Here is a 17,075-nt window from a genome sequence, read left to right as displayed (position 1 = left end):
TACGTACAATATCGGCGAGCACAGGAGCAAATAGACGAATTCTCATAAGCCGTTCATTAACTATGTTGAAAAGAAAAAATGTAGAGCAAAAAAAAGCCCCAGTTCGTATACACAAACAAGAAGAAGAAGAAGAAGATATACTGAGAGTAGAGAAAAAAAACAATAGATCGGCGCGCGCGTGGCATCCCGATTGATTTACGCGGTCGCTTGCAACACTGTGTGCGGTGAAGCGGTATTGGATGAAAAAGGACTTGGTTTACAGGGTAAGGATAACTATGGTACATACTGAATTTGGTAAAATCCTCAATCTTCCGAAAAATTCGGTCCTCGTTAACTTTGGGAGTCTTTGACTCAGTAATTATAGAAACTTGAGCAGTAGTGTGTCACACCTAGTTGGTCGCATGTTTGGAAACTCCTTCGCATTCCTAGCAATTTAGGGACGGTAAGAACCTTTGTCCTGAAGGTGCGCCACGGAAGAAATTGTTTAATGGACATGAATATCCCTCGTTAACAGGTTCTCGTTTGGGCGAAGAAAAAAGGCATCCCGATGAACATAGTATTCCTATACCAGTCAAGCGTTCCCATAACGTTTCATTCCTGTCCCGAGCAAAAGACGAGCGCCATGGAACTCACATCACTTACAGCCTCTAAATTAGACTCTAGTCGTACAGGTCGTAGGTCGCAGGACAGGTATACACACTCATGGGGACCACACGGAACTGCACAACATAGAAGAGGCGAGACAACGAGGAAGAAGACAGAGCCACTCGCGTCTAAATTTCGCGAGTCCACTTTTCCATCTCTGTAAATCTTGTAGCGCCGCTCGACGTTTTATCGTTCTTGGGACACATTCCTTCCCGTTCCACCCTCCTTTACCACCTTGTGTGCTCACCCTATAGTAGAGGACAGATTCTCTATCTTCGTCTTTATAAATAATGTCCACGACAAAATGAGTGTCGCATGTATTGTCATTATCATTATAGACCTCCAATAGCGTAGACCCTCCACTTATACCTACACCTTATGTCTTTATTGATATTTAATCTTCTGCTTTTGTGACAATTGGATCTTATAGGTGTGATAATTCCCTTTGGACACCACGCCATTGTATACAAAGTTTCCAGGTAATAAAGTTATGGGGAGGGACTTTACTAGTATGCGAGAATAATAGTCCATTGGAATACTATTTTGTTGGACACTTTGTGAAGTTGAGGTAAAGAAAAAATTAGGATGACATGTGCGCTGGAAATGCAGCTGATTCCTTTGATTCCATGTTCTATGTTCAATTTTACATCCTCAATAATGGATTCACCATTAATGATCTTTACTTTATTTTTTTTCTTAATCCACCAAATGTACGAAGAACATTCAACATACGTACAATGTCCAAGCCAAAAGGTACCAATAGACATCACGTACGCGCGTCCACACAAACGCAGATACTGACGCACTTCCCAATCAAACGGAAGTAACGTCGGCATCTTCGCGCAACGCACCTCTATCACTCATACATATCCCATATGCTTCTTTCTCGCACGTCCACATTTCCCAAACGTCCCGTGCCAAACGTGTATATATATGCACCTCGGCAAAAAGCTATCGTCTGTTAGTGTCGCCATTGTCGCCAAGTGCATCCTCTCTTCCACAGCCATTGTGTCCTCCTTTTTCTTTTATAGATGTACATGCTACGTACGTCCTATGCGAGGCACGACGGGTCGACTGAAAGGTTTCGGGACGTGTGTTGTTCCATACCCACTCCCCCTTGGACGTTAAATACCCGAAGAGAGGGACCCATGATACCAGCCTCGGCTTTCTTTTGGCGTTGGCTTTCCTCTCTGAATAGCAATGCGCGGTAGCGTTATCCCGACAGCACTGAGAATATAAATGCGTATAGGTACAGTTCGACGAGTATCCAATGCTTTTTATCGTTCCTATGAATATACCTATACTGTTTGTGCTTCGTTACTTGTTTAGTTCTGCAGGTATACTTTTGTGGGAGTAGGTATGAATCATCAAATTGCGCGTACATTAGGGTGAGGGAGTTGGCTCATTATGTTACGGAATTTTTATCGAGTGAGCTTTTAAAATTTGGTTTCGTTGTTTTACTTTGTGGAAGTCACTCGAAAACATTGGATCTCGTTTAAATAAATGTCCAGAGCCCCTTGATCTCTCTCACTCTGTATGCGGGAAAAAAACATTACGCAATCCTCGTATGAGCACCCACGCGGATTACGTAGAGGAAAAAAATGTGATCGGGTAACTTTCGAAAAAAGTGTTTATCGTACCTGTCCATTTTGGCGTTCAAAGCTTACAACGCAACTTTTCCACGTGACTCACTACCAGTGGATTGCAATTCGACTATCAGCAGAGACATCCTTACTTTCGTGATTAAATTTCAAGTAGCTAATTAATTAAAAAATTAATCAAATGTTTGTTTGTTTAACGGCCAACGCACGAACGAAGGATAGTTACATTCCCTGATACTACGCGTACTTTTAATTAATGCATTCCAATGCCGTAATCGCATTGTTCTTCATCGTAAATTCGATTGTAAAAGTGTATCTTCATTAACATTTTTTTCATCGCGTTTCCCTCCTTTCGTAATTCAATTAGTCGAACGAACAAAAGAACATTCAACGTGTGTAGGTACATTAACGATCGATCGATGTACACCATCTCGCGCATCCAATTACTCAATCCATGTAAGAAAAAGTGAATCGAGCTTTCTATTCAAGTGCAGACCGATTGTTTCTCATATCAACTTCAACGTATGTATACATTGTATTTTCGGCTGTAGTGAAATTTAGAAAAAAAAAAAAAAAAAGATAAACTTCTTTAAAAAAGAGCAAAATCGTATTCTCAACACGGCAATTTATTTTTTCCCAGCACTTATGAGGTGATGGCGAAAAATGGCTGTACAATATCTTAATACCATCGTAGATCGAAATTTTCTTTAGAATTTGCGCATAGCACTTGTGAATATTTAAAACAACATCGCGCGAATAACGAACCGGCGTCAGAAGAGCAGCGAAAACACGCCTTCGACATCCGAATCCAGACACTTGATACGCGAAAGAAAAAGAAAAAAAAAACAGCGCCATCGACAGCAAAGCCAAACATTGTTATGGTGCGCGCAGTGTAGTAACAGCGGAGTAGGAGGGGGAAGGGCATGAAGATATACGTACAGTATCGCGCGCGGCAGGAACAACGAGTCCCACGCCGATATACACACCTCACATACATCAGTCCCCGCGTACAGTCCCGAATCATAAGACTATATATTTATACATTGGGTGCTACACTCCTCTGTTCTCTATGGGAAAAACCAGCGTTGGTTTTACACTCCTGTGGCTACGTATGTACAGGAGAGCAAGGATCTTGGGCCAGTGGTGGGCCTAAATTGCGATTGACGTCAATTATCCGAGCAACAGCAGCAGCAGCTGTTTTACTCTTAACGATCAGCTCCCGTCCGGCCTCCCGGATAATTAGCGCGCTGCTCTCTGCTCATTCTTTTTTTTTTTTTTTTTTTTTTTTTTTTGCGCTACTTTGGTGTATCTCTATATCTCATAGGTGTATATTATACGTGGTATATGGCTCTTTGTCGAGGGTAGGGGGTTACAGCTCCTTTATACATTTGTTAATGCAACGCCTACCGCAGGGACACGACGTGGGTGAGCGTGTGCGTCGTGTTGTTGTGGTTGTTCCCCAGCGCCGAGCGGCATGATTTTTCTCGCGGCTCCTGCGCCGTAATTGATAGGTCGTTGGGGATTACGTGCGCGAAAATCATTGCAGACCGTGCAAGGGCTTCTTGGCTGGTGCGTTCGATTATTACGGGCGCGGGACATTGTATAATCTTGGGGCTGTGATTTTTTTCTTTCTAGTCTAGAGGGAGTGTACGGTTTTTAGGTGCGTGTGTGACTTTTTTTCGTGACTGGACAACAATAGGATGAAAGGAGGTTTTGCTTTCGTTTTTTAGGTCTTGAATCATTCATCGTTCCAACCGTGAGGTTATTGATGGCTTTGGCTTGGTTATAATAATGTTGAGACTGATCCATTTTTTTTAGACAAGAAAATTTTGACTCCCCCCTTTTTTTGGTTGATAAACGTAAATGTATTAATCTATTACTGAGCAAAAAAAAGTACCTTTTGGAATTTCACATAAAGTTGCTTCTTGGTTAAATATTTTACTCAGAATAGTGAGAGCAAAACAGCGAAAACTGCAACTTTCAGCCACACACTTGTTTTTTTTGTTTTTATAGAATAATTTTTTTGAAAATTCTCGTGACTGAAATTTCTTTTAAATGATAATTCATTGTTTGATAAGGTAAAAATTGTGGTAAAAAAAATAAAAATTAGTAAGCATAAAAAAAAAAATATCTTCTTGAGAAAGCACTTAGCACAGTAGTTTTTTAATTTTATTAACATATTTAATTTTATTTGAAGCTATCAACCTATTTCTTTTTATTAATAAAAAAAGTTTGTAAAGAAAAAAATCTGAAACTCGTAGTCTATTTCTCACGTGAAATAAGTCATAAAAATAGCTGGCCTCTAGTTAAGAAAAAACTGATGATGATGAAAAAGACATCGTTTCGCGCGCGAAAACCTATGGGAATTAGAAGACCATTAAAATTCCTCGAAAAAATCTGGCCTTCTTTTTCTCCATTTACTACTATATAGAGTTAACATCTACGCACTCGATGACTTACGCTCGATTTTGTAAGGGGAATTCTCTCGCACCACCGACACATGTACGCGCACGCTTTGCGTGAGAAAAGCCGAAGTGAAATCGACGCTAATGGAGGAAACGTGTGCAATATACTGCCTGGAAAAAAAAAGAAAAAAAAAAGTAAATATATAAACAGAGACAATTTTGTGGATCATATTAAATTGATCAGCAAGTTATTTAGAACCTCACAATTAAAATTTACTTCTTTTGAAGAATGTATCAATTTTTTTCTCAAATTAATATTATGTTAAAGACCAAGGGAAACTCGTATATTGGTGTCATAAAAAATATAATCATTACGGTATATGCTTATTAAAATATTGGTAAAGGATAAACGTATGCATTGGTATCTGATTTTTTAGCCTAATAACTAACAACAAATAAAAAATACTGAAAATAATTCAACTTAAATCAAACGCAAAGTCTCGCGAGCACGGATGAACATGTGTTCTCCGACACAACCCGAAGAGACAAAAAAAGATACATAAAAAATTCGCATTGCGAATCATTTCTCAGTTATGGCGTCAATTAGTCGACGGATTTTCTTTTTCTTTCTTCGTATCTCGTTCGCGATACAATAATAGAAACAACTTAGGAGCACCGATGACGCGTTGCACCAAAGGTAGTCTCGCTCCCTTAGAGATCATCGCAGTGTCTCTGAAAAAAAAGAAAAGTCGAGATAATACACACGCACAGGATACTTTCCCGTTCATCTTCGACATTGCCAGTGCAGTTTCAAAACGCGCCTCGCACTTTCGCAAACTCGATCTCGCTCATCGCGATCACAGCTCAAAGTGAGAGCATGCAAAGTGGAGCGAATGCAGCATTGCGAGCAACGAGCGACTCTAAAGTTTCTGCAACGCAACGAGTTGAGATTAATAGCGAGCGGAGAGTTGGGAACGTGAAGATGACGAGCTGCCGAGGGTATATATATACCGGAGACGCCGCGCTCGATCGTCCCTGTTGCTAAACTGGCGCGCTCGAAAATTTTCCTCTGCGAGAAAAATCGGACGGCAAATTTGTAGGATTGCGCAATCTTTTTTTAGGATGGAATTGATTTTATTTATTTATTTTTTTTGCTACGAATGATAACGTAAAAGAGTCGTTGTGGTAATTGTATTGCGCCGTAAAACCCAAAGCAGCTGTACTGCACAACTGGCACGAGGAGCCGCAGGAAAGTTGTAAGAAAGTTATGTACGACGTGCGCGAAGTAGAGTAAGACAAACTGGCAACTTTCGTGAGGTGTACGTGTTGCATTTCCGAGGAGGTGGGAATGTAATAAAGTCATAAAGGAGAGTGTAAAAAATGCTTGGAAAAGTAGAATGGGGAGCGCGCTGTGTTGAGAAAGAGAGAAAAAGTTTGGGCTGAGCTATGGGAGAAAGGCGGGGGTGGTGCTCACGTTGCATGCAGCAAAGAGTCCATTTGACTTTATGATGATGTGTACGCGGGCGCGAGTGACGAGACTAACGGGCATTTTAACGTGTACTCTCGTTAGAACAGGAAATAAAAGTTGAAGCAAATCGTTATGGAAATCAATGAATTAACGCTATTCAGTTTTTGTAGGGAGTTTAGAACTAAATCGGCTTGGAAATTAATTTTTAAATTATCAAGTACTCAATTCTGAGCTGGAGTTTTTCTAGTTTTAAAAGCACTGTAATTTTTTTAGCAAACGGCATCGGCTGGAAATTTTTTTTTTTTTATCTAAAGTAGTTTCAATGACGCTTACAACAAGATAGTGATAAAATCACTGGCGCATGTTTCACATAAAAAATTTTTTAAAATGTGTTTTACTTTTTTTTGGTAATTATTTTATGTCGTTACTGATAAAAAGATAACAATGAACTTTAGCGAAGTTTAGTTAGAAACACACGAGCGCTTCATTTGTGAAAAAAATGCCTGATGTCATTAGAATAAATTTTTCTGAACATTCTCGACTAAGTCTTGATATTAGCTTATCGGTTGAAGATGGTCTCTTATAAAATGCATGAGAAATATATTTTATAATGTGAAGGTCACATCACATCTAAAGAATAAAAGAAAATTAAAATAACGATGAACATCTTTCTAAAATACATCAATTAAAAAAAAGAGTTCATCTGTATTTATTCACGAATGTTAACAGTTGTATCTCTCAAGAAGAAAATAAACGCTTGATATTTTTTGGACCCTGTCATGGGCAGCATAAAAACTTTCGTGGCTACCAACCAACTGGACCCTCATTACATGGAAGAAAAGTTTGATTTCAAGAGAAATTCCCTATAGGCGCACCAGCAAACGGTTGATTCCAAAGTCACCGCAGGAAGAAAACAAAAATTGGAGTATCTCGAGTGGGCTACAAAAACTAAAAGATGCCGATTTATGCAATCGACGCTCTAGAGTTGCAAGAAAAGAGAGGCCCAATTTGTTTCACATTCAATTACGTGTAACGAAAATAACAATGCATCCACAGCCACGGCTGTTGTATGGTTCTTTTATTCTGGGCTGCATAGATCGCATTTCTGTATGCACTTACGACCATTGATTCTAGATCCCTGAAATAGATCAATTACACGTGTGCTGGCAGGAGCGCTGAAAAGCAGAGCCTAGAAGACCAAGAAAAATATTTTCCTGCGAACGTTCGCAATTAATTCAAACCATCTTTTTATTCATTAAAAAGAGATCTGAGCCTAGCGAGTGAAGAGAGAGAGAGAGAGAGGAGTCGTAGTGTGTACATGTGTTATGCTTTCGAAATGATTAGACATGTGATCGAAATGCGGTTACGGAATCGCAGTCGACGGATGCTAGTGTATACACGTGTGTGGGTGACGGGGAGAGGGAGAAAAGGACGAAGAAGAAGAAGAAAGGGATTCTTCGCTCTCTGTACAACAATCACCGAGAAGCTATGTGTATGATGCACGTGCGTGGTGTTGCATCAATATTCCAGGCCACAGTCGTTCTCCCTCTCTTTCTAACCTTCGTCTAAGGCATTCTTAGGTACCATATATTTTGCAGACCTATGCATTGAAATACCATAGAGCTTTTCTTGGAAAGGAATGAAAGTCTTCCAGGGTGATTTTTTTTTTTTTTTTTTTTTTTTTTTTTTTAATAAACCAAAAAAGTAATCAACTAAAAATTAAATGCTTAATCTGTATTTTCTGTCTGATACTTTGTATTTTTACTTATAAAATGACTACACGTAAAGTGGCCAAACGGAAGGGTATACCCAATATTAAAACCATTATCATCGCCATTGCTATCGTTTGTATGCACCATATGACTCACTTTGTATCAAAGTTATTAAGTACCAGCAGCGAAAATTGCAGACTTCAATCTTTGGAAAGTGAAGTTGGCTCAACACCGAGAAAGTAAGTCTGTTGGTCTATGTGTACATCTACACTTTCACACACTTGCCTCTAACCCCTCATATGTATTTCCTTTAGAAGATCTGGCGTATCTTACTCTATACTTTATGTGCGCAAATGTAGATTTGAAGGATCTCATTTGCAAAGGAGAAATTTGACTTGTATCCCATTATTTTTCTACGCACATTTCGTATGAATGTAAAAATAAAAATGAGATTTTTCAGGCATGAAAACCAGAGACAGTACCTGTAGTATGACCTGTAGTACTACAGTGTGATTATCAACACTGCAAATCGAATGATGTGCGTGCAAGTCCAAAAGAATTAGCTATGAATTTTTTTTTGTGATGCTACAAATATTAGTATAATGGATCATGTATGTTGTAAAGTCTTGTAAGTTATTTTATTTTTGTATCCAAAATACGTAGAACATTCTAATCTAGATAATTTTCCAAATGATGAAATACTTAAAAATGGACGAGAGTCTTTTACAAGTTTCGACTAAAAATGACAAATATTTTATCTGTAATTTGGAGTAAAAGTTGTTTGTCAGCTTGAAAAAACAAAAAGCTGTCTACACTCATTACTTCATCAAAAATTCTGAAAAGTTACCATATCGCTTGAATGTTGCAAGAATTAATTTTAAATAAGCTCACGTGACCTGCACGCGAAGTAGACCAACAATTTTGGAGTTACCGTTATCGTCGTATAGTAGTTTTTAGTTTAAGCCAGTAATATTCCATTCTCTGAACTGTTTAGTTCCTTTTTTTCACTGATAACTTGTCGTAGTTGTCTTTTGTCTTTTGAGATACGAGTCGAATAAATACCCTAAACATAACTTTCTGTTGGGCTGAACTTATTTCTACGTACTGGTGAGTCGAAAAATGATCAAGTCTATTTAATATGCTTTTCAAATTAATCATCGATGTATTGTAAATCCAATAGTGGAATTAGAATTGTTACGTACTTACAAAATCCATAAGGTTCGTGTTGATAAGAGTTGGAAAAATTGTGGAATAAGATCTATTTTCAATTATTCTTTTGAGTTGAATAATATGTCTTTTGTGAAGGCCTCTTGCATATTGGAAATGCATTAAACAATTGGGTAAAGCTGATTGCATAGACGATGATGTATGATTATTTTAGTTGACATGCAGAAAAGAAGGTTTTCTTTAATATAAACTATGTTTCTTGGAAATGGTGTTCAAACCTAATAAGGATATCTCTAAAATCCATATTTTTGGATTCTTAATGACCGTAGTACTTATACTAAACACAAAATAGCCTTTCAGATTTTTGGAACCACCTCGAATAGTTTATTGACGTGTTTATCAGGACAATACATTTATAAGTGGAAATAAAATATAGTAGATAATCAAGCAGTGATATTTAAAATTCTAGATATTTCACATCTGCATATCCTAGATTTGCACGATTTATCGTTTAATACTTGAATATTTTAGACTTAGGATATGTATACCGACCTCCCTTTTTATTTCAGTTTGTAATCGTTAGTTTTAATTACCTGATATTGTAAACTTCTTATCTTAATCACTATCGTTAACTTAGATTATCCTAGCCCCTCTACTCGATATTCTTTACATCAGTTTTTACCGTGAATACCTTCTCGGTGTCGACTTAGTCACTGGTATCCATGTTGTGTACTGAAAGCACACACCTTTTAGTACGCCATCAGAAGTGATTACTTCATCATCTCAAAAATCTTTCCTTTATTTTTTTCCAAACCTTTGCGCAGCCACTGTTACGAATTATAGTCTACTAATAAAAGAGTCAAGTTTTAATAGATTACAATGTTTCTGCAGTGGAAATATTTGCTCTTTACTTTGAGCTTCTTGTTAGGTAAGTTGATTAAAATAGATGTACACTTATTCTATCGATAGCTATTATTCTCTGTGTACGTAAAGATAGTCCACACGTAAATCAAATAGAACGTTTTTGCAAAATTTGCTACAGTACGTAGTTGATATCCACTTTCTGAGAATCAAGAAATCGCATCGACTGAAACCAAGTAATGTTGAATAATCCATTTCTATTATACCTTAGCAACAACATAGAGTAGTACAAAGAAAACTAGATAAGGAAAACTTTCTAAATGTATTAAAAAAATTAGTAAGAAATATAAATTTGATTAGAAATTAGTCTCGATTAAAGTACTCTGCAGTGAGACAAATGTCGAAATATTAATTATATTAAGGAAAAAGTAATTGAACCAGGTATTGGTTAGGTAAGTAAGGTGTTCAAAAGATACGAAAAAGACTTGCATAAGACTTGCGTAAAAGCTAAATCTTACATCCATCGCAAGTCAACTTCAAATCTATCATAATTAGCTTGCATTAAGATAACCTAAAGTGCATAAGACTTGCTCAAAAGACTGACTCATATATAGCGTGTGACTGCCACAGCTTTCAATATGTCTACCAGAGTCTCGTAAGTATTCTTGTGCAAGTCTTACGTAAGGCTATAGTAAGAACTAATTTTTTTTTATTTTCCAAGGTTCATGACATAAATAATGTTATTAAAAGAAGTTGTTTTGATTTCAGGAGTTGGAATTTTTTTCCATCAAATCTACTTGAGTGCTTGGTTATTCATTGTTATTCTCATGTTTATTTTAATTAACTATTGCCTTAGACTAAGGCAGAATAGAGTAAGTAAAATTTTATTTCTTTTATATCTTTGTAAGATTTAAACATTTAATAGAGAACTTTTACATAATTTTATGAAATTTTAAAGCTGAAGAACAAACAGGAGGAAGATGCTGACCTCGAGTACTTCGAGAAAGGAGCACCTAATCTGATAAACCCTGATCTCACTGTACACGATCAAGCAGCGCTTCTCCCATACGACATAAAGTGGGAATTCCCCAGAAAAAAAATTGTGTTAAGTATGAATTTATAAAATTATCAGATTAAGAAAATTTATGCCGAAGAAAGGAGCGAAAAATCAGCTTTACAATATGAAATAGGTTAATTTAACTTTGGGATGACAGGAAACTAGATATCTGAGAAATGAAAGTTACAGTTTTACTCTAAAACTGAGTTGTGTCATACACCCTAAAAAGTTGAATTGACCCCTTTTGTATTAGATAAGTGAAATCGACTCATTCTTCTTTTAAATTGATAATATGTATTGATGAAAAACTTATATCTAATTCACAAATTAAAGAGAAACAATTAGAAAATGGACATTTTGGGGCCGTAATGAAGGCGAAAGCTTACGGGATCCGTGCCTATGAGTCCGTTACAACGGTGTCCGTTAAAATAATCCCTAAAAATGCAGATATATTCTACACTCGTGCCCTGATGAGCGAGTTGAAAATCATGACACATCTAGGAAAGCATTTGAATGTCGTGAATCTTCTAGGTGCCTGTACAAGAAATATCTACAAACGTGAGGATTTATAACGCCAGTTTAAGTAAAAATGACGATAAATTCCTTTAATCTTAGAACCAATTTTACATATTTTAGAGGAACTGCTGGTAATTCTAGAGCACTGTAGATTTGGAAATTTGCAAGATCATCTATTGCATCACCGTAAAACTTACATAGATCAAATTGATCCATCTACTGGAAAAATCGATTCATCAATTAGAAAAATCTCAAAGAGGTAATTGTTCTACTAATCAATAACTAAACCTATTACGAGATTACATACTTGTCGCATGATTTTATTAAAGAATGATACTCTTTGAATAATATAATAATGTAATAATAAAATAATTAAAATAAAATATGATGTACATAGCGTTAAGTATCCATAATAATAAAACACAAATTGAGTTGAAAAAAAGTTAAACTTTAGAAACGAATCTTAAGGGTTGCATATGGTTTTTTTTATTGTTTTGTTATCGTGTTGAAATATGCCACATGTACACTACATAATTTGTCTTCAAGGAATGAGCCCGTCATCCATTGCACTGATAAGTACCCTCTTGATAAGTCGATGGATCTCAATGATGCCTCTATCTGCGGTGATTCTCAATCAGGTAACATGGACCACAAGTCAATTTGCACCCAGGATCTTATTTCCTGGGCCTTTCAAGTAGCCTGCGGAATGGAGTTTATATCCAAAAGAAAAGTACGTACAAATTTACATGACAAATTTTTTTTTCCTTGTCTGTGTGGACTTTATCGTTTTATCTGTACATTTACACACACGCTCACAAAGGTTGCACACGGTAACTTGGCTGTCAGAAATATTTTACTGGCGGATAATAACATTGTCAAGATTTGTGACTACGGTTTTTCTAAGATAACCTATGAGTCCGACCACTGTAGTAAGAGTAATAAAGGACCAGCACCAACCAAATGGATGTCTATTGAGGCAATCAGGGACGGGATCATCGCTACAATGTCCGATGTCTGGTCGTTTGGTGTAGTAATGTGGGAATTATTTTCACTCGCAGAGACGCCTTATTTAGACATGAACGGACAAGATATGTATCGAAATCTGGTCATGGGTTACAGGATGGAAAAGCCCATATATGCCAACAATTATATGTGATTATTTACTATTTTGTTTATACATGTTTTTTTAATTCAAAATTTATCTCTTCAGATTAATATTTTAGACCATTTGTTTTTGTTTCAGTTACAATATCATGCTCCGTTGCTGGCAGGCCGAGCCAACTTCGAGGCCATCTTTTACAGAACTAGTTCGAATCATGGGCAAGCTTTTAGATGATGACGTAAGAATTTACTTGATGAAACTAAACCACATTAATGAGAATATTAACAAGTTAGAGGCTTTGGAAGGAAAGAAAGACTATCTAGCCATGATGGCATCACCGGATATTGTTACACATATCCCACCCCAGAGTATCTATATGAACATTGATTTGTCTGGTCGTTATTAATTGAAGAAATTCAACTCTACGACATTTAATATGAAGTTTTAATTACTTGTGTTTCAATAAAGTAATTATAATGATAATTTTAATAATTTAGAATAAAGCATTTTCAAAACCATCTGTTACTTTATCCATTACTACTGCATTCCACAGCAAAATATAAAATTTCTAGCATTCAAATCAAGTATATATACAGCTATTATTTCAACTGCTTGCTACTGAAACTCTTACTATTATAAACTACAATAAAGTTATCACAGTTCCTCTATTCTTTCCACGAAATATCTCGGGGTTTTATATTAGTTTAAGGTGTCACTAAACATCTACGAGCATAATATGTCATCAAAATTCAAATCTCTACCTCAATTGTATCTAACGATTTTAAGACACTGTACATAGATTCATAATCATTACCATTGTCACTGTTATTACGTACTGTATAAACCACAACCCACTGGATATCAAAGTTACCAAGCACTAATAGTAAAAATTGCAGGGTTGAATCTGTAAAAAGTAAAGTTTTCTCATCATCGTGCAAGTAAGCCTTTGATTCTGGATACATGCATATTTTCACATATCTACCTCTATCTCCTCCTATATCTTTTCCTTAATATAGGTAGACGATGAAGCGCGTCACACTCTATATTCGATATATGTAGGCTCAAGGGATCTGATTTTCAAAGTTTATATTAAAACTGGTGAATATCTAAGGAAAAATTTCACATTCACCTCATTATTCTCGAACTAACTCATACATACGGACACATGACTGTTCAGGTTAAACATACAAGCTAGCGAATGTATGGTGTTATTACCGGTAAGGGAGCCAAGTACGCCCTGGATATGGAAAATCTGATGAGATACAGACACATGTATCTACGAAGCAGTTGTAAGTGCTTATTATAGCCAGCTAACTATGAAATCGAGACTGTTTGCTGGTTCAATCACTATAACACAAAGGCAACATTTAGTCCACATTAATTTAGGAGGATGATTTGAAGAGGAGGAAAGTCAAGAAAAGATCGCAATATCAAAGCTGTTGATCTATACTTATGTTTGCAAAAGACATGTTTGGTATTACTTTAGATTTTGGTTTTAATTTAATTATTTTAACATGGATTGCAATAAAAAAACTAAAAAATTGTTTACACATACACTTACTGTTTATCAGAAAGGAGTTGATGGTTATTTCGCTCGTGGAAGAAAATTAGCATTCAATGGACTCACCTGGAACAAAAAAATATTGAAACGATGATTAATTTATAGTTAAGTTTCTTTAAAATTTTTTAGCAATATATAACTAAGAAAAAGACATGGTTTTTGTAGTAGAAACAAGATAATGCGATATAATATACTTTATGCATTCACTTATCTATTTAAAACGTTAAAGTGTCAAGTGGTAGATCACTTTTTTGTTTGTTGGATTGTACTCTTTGTACTGGTAAACATTTTTTTTTTTATGAAATATTATTGATTGTAAATCATTAGGTATTGGTACAAAGATGATACTGCCTTTGAAAGCAAAGATATGGTTTCAGTTTTACAGTTTTACTGTATACATTTAATAAATGTACTGTCTCAAAGGATGATAATTTCAAAAGACAGTTCTTACAAGAGTATTTTAAATTTTATGGTTTACTTTATAGAGGAATAAATATAATGTAGGATAACTTGGATGGTAACTTTTATCAAAATTGCAAAGATCTACGAAGCACTGGTATGTACATAAAATTATGCCAAAAAACAAGCTATTACGCTATTATTATTACTATTCTTATTATCACCATCACATAATCGAAACTGGCTAAGGGATTCTCTCCTTATTCCTCGCTGTCTCTTCTCCACCTCGTTCGTACAAAGGGGCATACGCCCAAGCCCAGAATACTTCTGTACAAGGAATCGATAAGCAAGTCTACAGTGTGTAACTCAAAAAAAGATAAACCAAAACGGTCGCCCTGTTGCTGCTTGAGCATACACACGCACACAGCTTGTAAGAAAATATCATTGAAACGATGATGTTTCTACGTGCAAGCTTGTGTTGAGTCTTATGTTGGTGGTCTGCGTTTTGTAAGGGTAGGGAGTACCGCTCGGTATAATCGATCCCGGAAACGATTGATCATATGTAACCATACTTCTGACTTCCTCATCCGATCCTCATTCGATTTGGGTTCATGTATGTATAGAGTTACTACAAAGATACAAATTTTTTTTTGTACCTACATATTTCTGATATTTTCGGTATAAGCAAACGCACATACACTTTGCTTACTTGTTGGTGAAATTTTTAAGGTTCAGTTACAGTACTGCTAGGTAGAGAATAATTTATTATATGGGCAAGGAAAATGAAAAAAAAAAGAGTCACAAAAGGTTTAAAAAGTTTCTTTGTTTTAATTAAAATTGTAATTCCCTTAGTTCACTTATCTGAGACAAGTACGAGGTCCGTGTGTATACGTTCAAAAAGAATAGTAATTATGACTCATTCGTATACATTTCATAAAGTAAGTGCGTGCCTATTATTTATTACACTTATTGCCTAATATATCAGATAGAATGGTAAGAAGTGGTTTTTCAACAGAGAACAGATTATTCAATGTTGTATCTCAAAGATACAGAAAAACAGAAATCGTTTCAACACTTCATGACGGACAAATAAACGCGGCCATTAATGATAAATGGTGGATATGAAAATTCGATCTTCACGATCCCCCTACGGGCATTTTTCCCCGAAGTATCGCCTATTCGTTTACCCAGAAAGATCAAGAGCGTGTTGTTACGTACTGAGGGATACATGAAATGGTTACTACACGAGTGAAAGTGAATATCGAGTGAGGGATACTTGTAACTATATAGACCTGAAAATGGAATTACAGAGTGGAGCCGTACGCGAAATTGGCATACGTGTATAGGTATCTGTTGGAACGATGTGGCGTCTCGCAGGGATTGCAAATTGGTAGGAGTAGATAATATAGTTGTGTAGTTCTTCCTTTCCGCAGGTTAACGTGTATGCATGTACCTATACGTATTCTTCTATGTACCTCCAATCTGTCACTTTGTCGCTTATATACCGGTAGGATTGCTGTACGTACTTCATTATCCGTGTACCTACCTACTTTGTACATTTATGGTGACCATAGCGTACATGCCTACAATTGTAGGAAAGCACATAGAGAAAGAGCTAAGGCTTCGCTGTGCAAGGCGAAAATTGTGGAATCGTGACAGTCGGTACGTAGATTTCAATCAACCGAAAGCGTTGCCGATCAAATTTTCTTCGTGATGTATGCTTTGTTACCAAAGGGGGAGAGAGCTCGATATGACTATAAGCACGTACCTACTTACACAAGTACACAAGGTTAATGCACTCTCTATGGTCTCTACACCCTTGAGAGTATACGTATATTTCATGGAAAAAGCTTTACAATCATTGCAACGTACATTGACTATTGCTGGCAGTTTTGTTGCAATTCCATAAATGGATACATACATGTATACATACATGACCACCTGTGCTGTGATGTTCAATGGAACTGAATGGTATACGAATGCTATCAACCTACATGCAAGCTATGTACGAGATTAGATAGAATAAACGCATAAAGTACTCATAAATGTTTGTATTTTTTCGTTTCGTGTAAAGATTGGTCACAGCGCTAGTGACGTTTCAATGAAATGCTAAACATTCTGCTCGTACTACAAGTGAGCTGGAAAAAAATTAGGAAACGTGGGATTCAAGTTCACACCAAGAATGTCCATCGAACTCTTCAGATTATTCAAGTACTCACTAAAAATGTATTAAATTTAATACCAGTGTGGTTGTAATCCCTTAACAAGAGCTCCCCCCAAATCATAATATCATGAACTAATCACGTACCCATAAACGTGTAGACCACGATGCGTTTGCACATGAATACGTGAATAAGTTCAAGGTCGACAATTAAGATTTCACATTCTGTGTATGGGTTGGGTGTGCATTTACGGTGCAAAAATGTACGTGTAGGCATGCGTGGATGGAGGAGCGCCCGGAGCAGCTAGCATCGAAATAAGCAGTGGCAGTCGTAACTTTCACCGGATTCGCATGAATTGAGTTCGCGCGCCTCGCCGCATCTTACGTTATAGGAGCATGGAGTGTAGGTACAGCCGTACG

General features: G+C 36.6%; 2 protein-coding genes across 3 annotated transcripts in view; one reads left to right on the top strand and one right to left on the bottom strand.

Moving 5' to 3' along the window:
• The window catches only part of exp (expansion), a 119,442-nt gene that overhangs the window by 40,393 nt on the left and 61,974 nt on the right, over positions 1-17,075 (bottom strand). The window lies entirely within an intron of this gene.
• LOC111643296 (vascular endothelial growth factor receptor 1) lies at positions 8,834-13,044 on the top strand. Of its 2 annotated transcripts, none has more exons than XM_089594482.1 (8): positions 8,834-8,938; positions 10,628-10,731; positions 10,818-10,968; positions 11,250-11,474; positions 11,553-11,691; positions 11,979-12,162; positions 12,253-12,584; positions 12,676-13,044. In XM_089594482.1, the coding sequence occupies exons 2-8, from the start codon at positions 10,687-10,689 to the stop codon at positions 12,938-12,940; spliced, it is 1,341 nt and encodes a 446-aa protein (XP_089450608.1). In that variant the 5' UTR covers positions 8,834-8,938; positions 10,628-10,686; the 3' UTR covers positions 12,941-13,044. The 2 variants fall into 2 exon arrangements, with proteins under 2 accessions (XP_089450608.1, XP_089450607.1); XM_089594481.1 differs by lacking the exon at positions 8,834-8,938 and adding an exon at positions 9,631-9,926.

This window comes from Copidosoma floridanum, unplaced genomic scaffold, assembly GCF_036245765.1.
Source record: "Copidosoma floridanum isolate Cflo_tuat_1 unplaced genomic scaffold, Cflo_Japanese_pri ptg000021l, whole genome shotgun sequence".
In the NCBI taxonomy this organism is placed as follows: domain Eukaryota; kingdom Metazoa; phylum Arthropoda; class Insecta; order Hymenoptera; family Encyrtidae; genus Copidosoma; species Copidosoma floridanum.
This window is presented reverse-complemented; position numbering and strand designations above follow the sequence as displayed.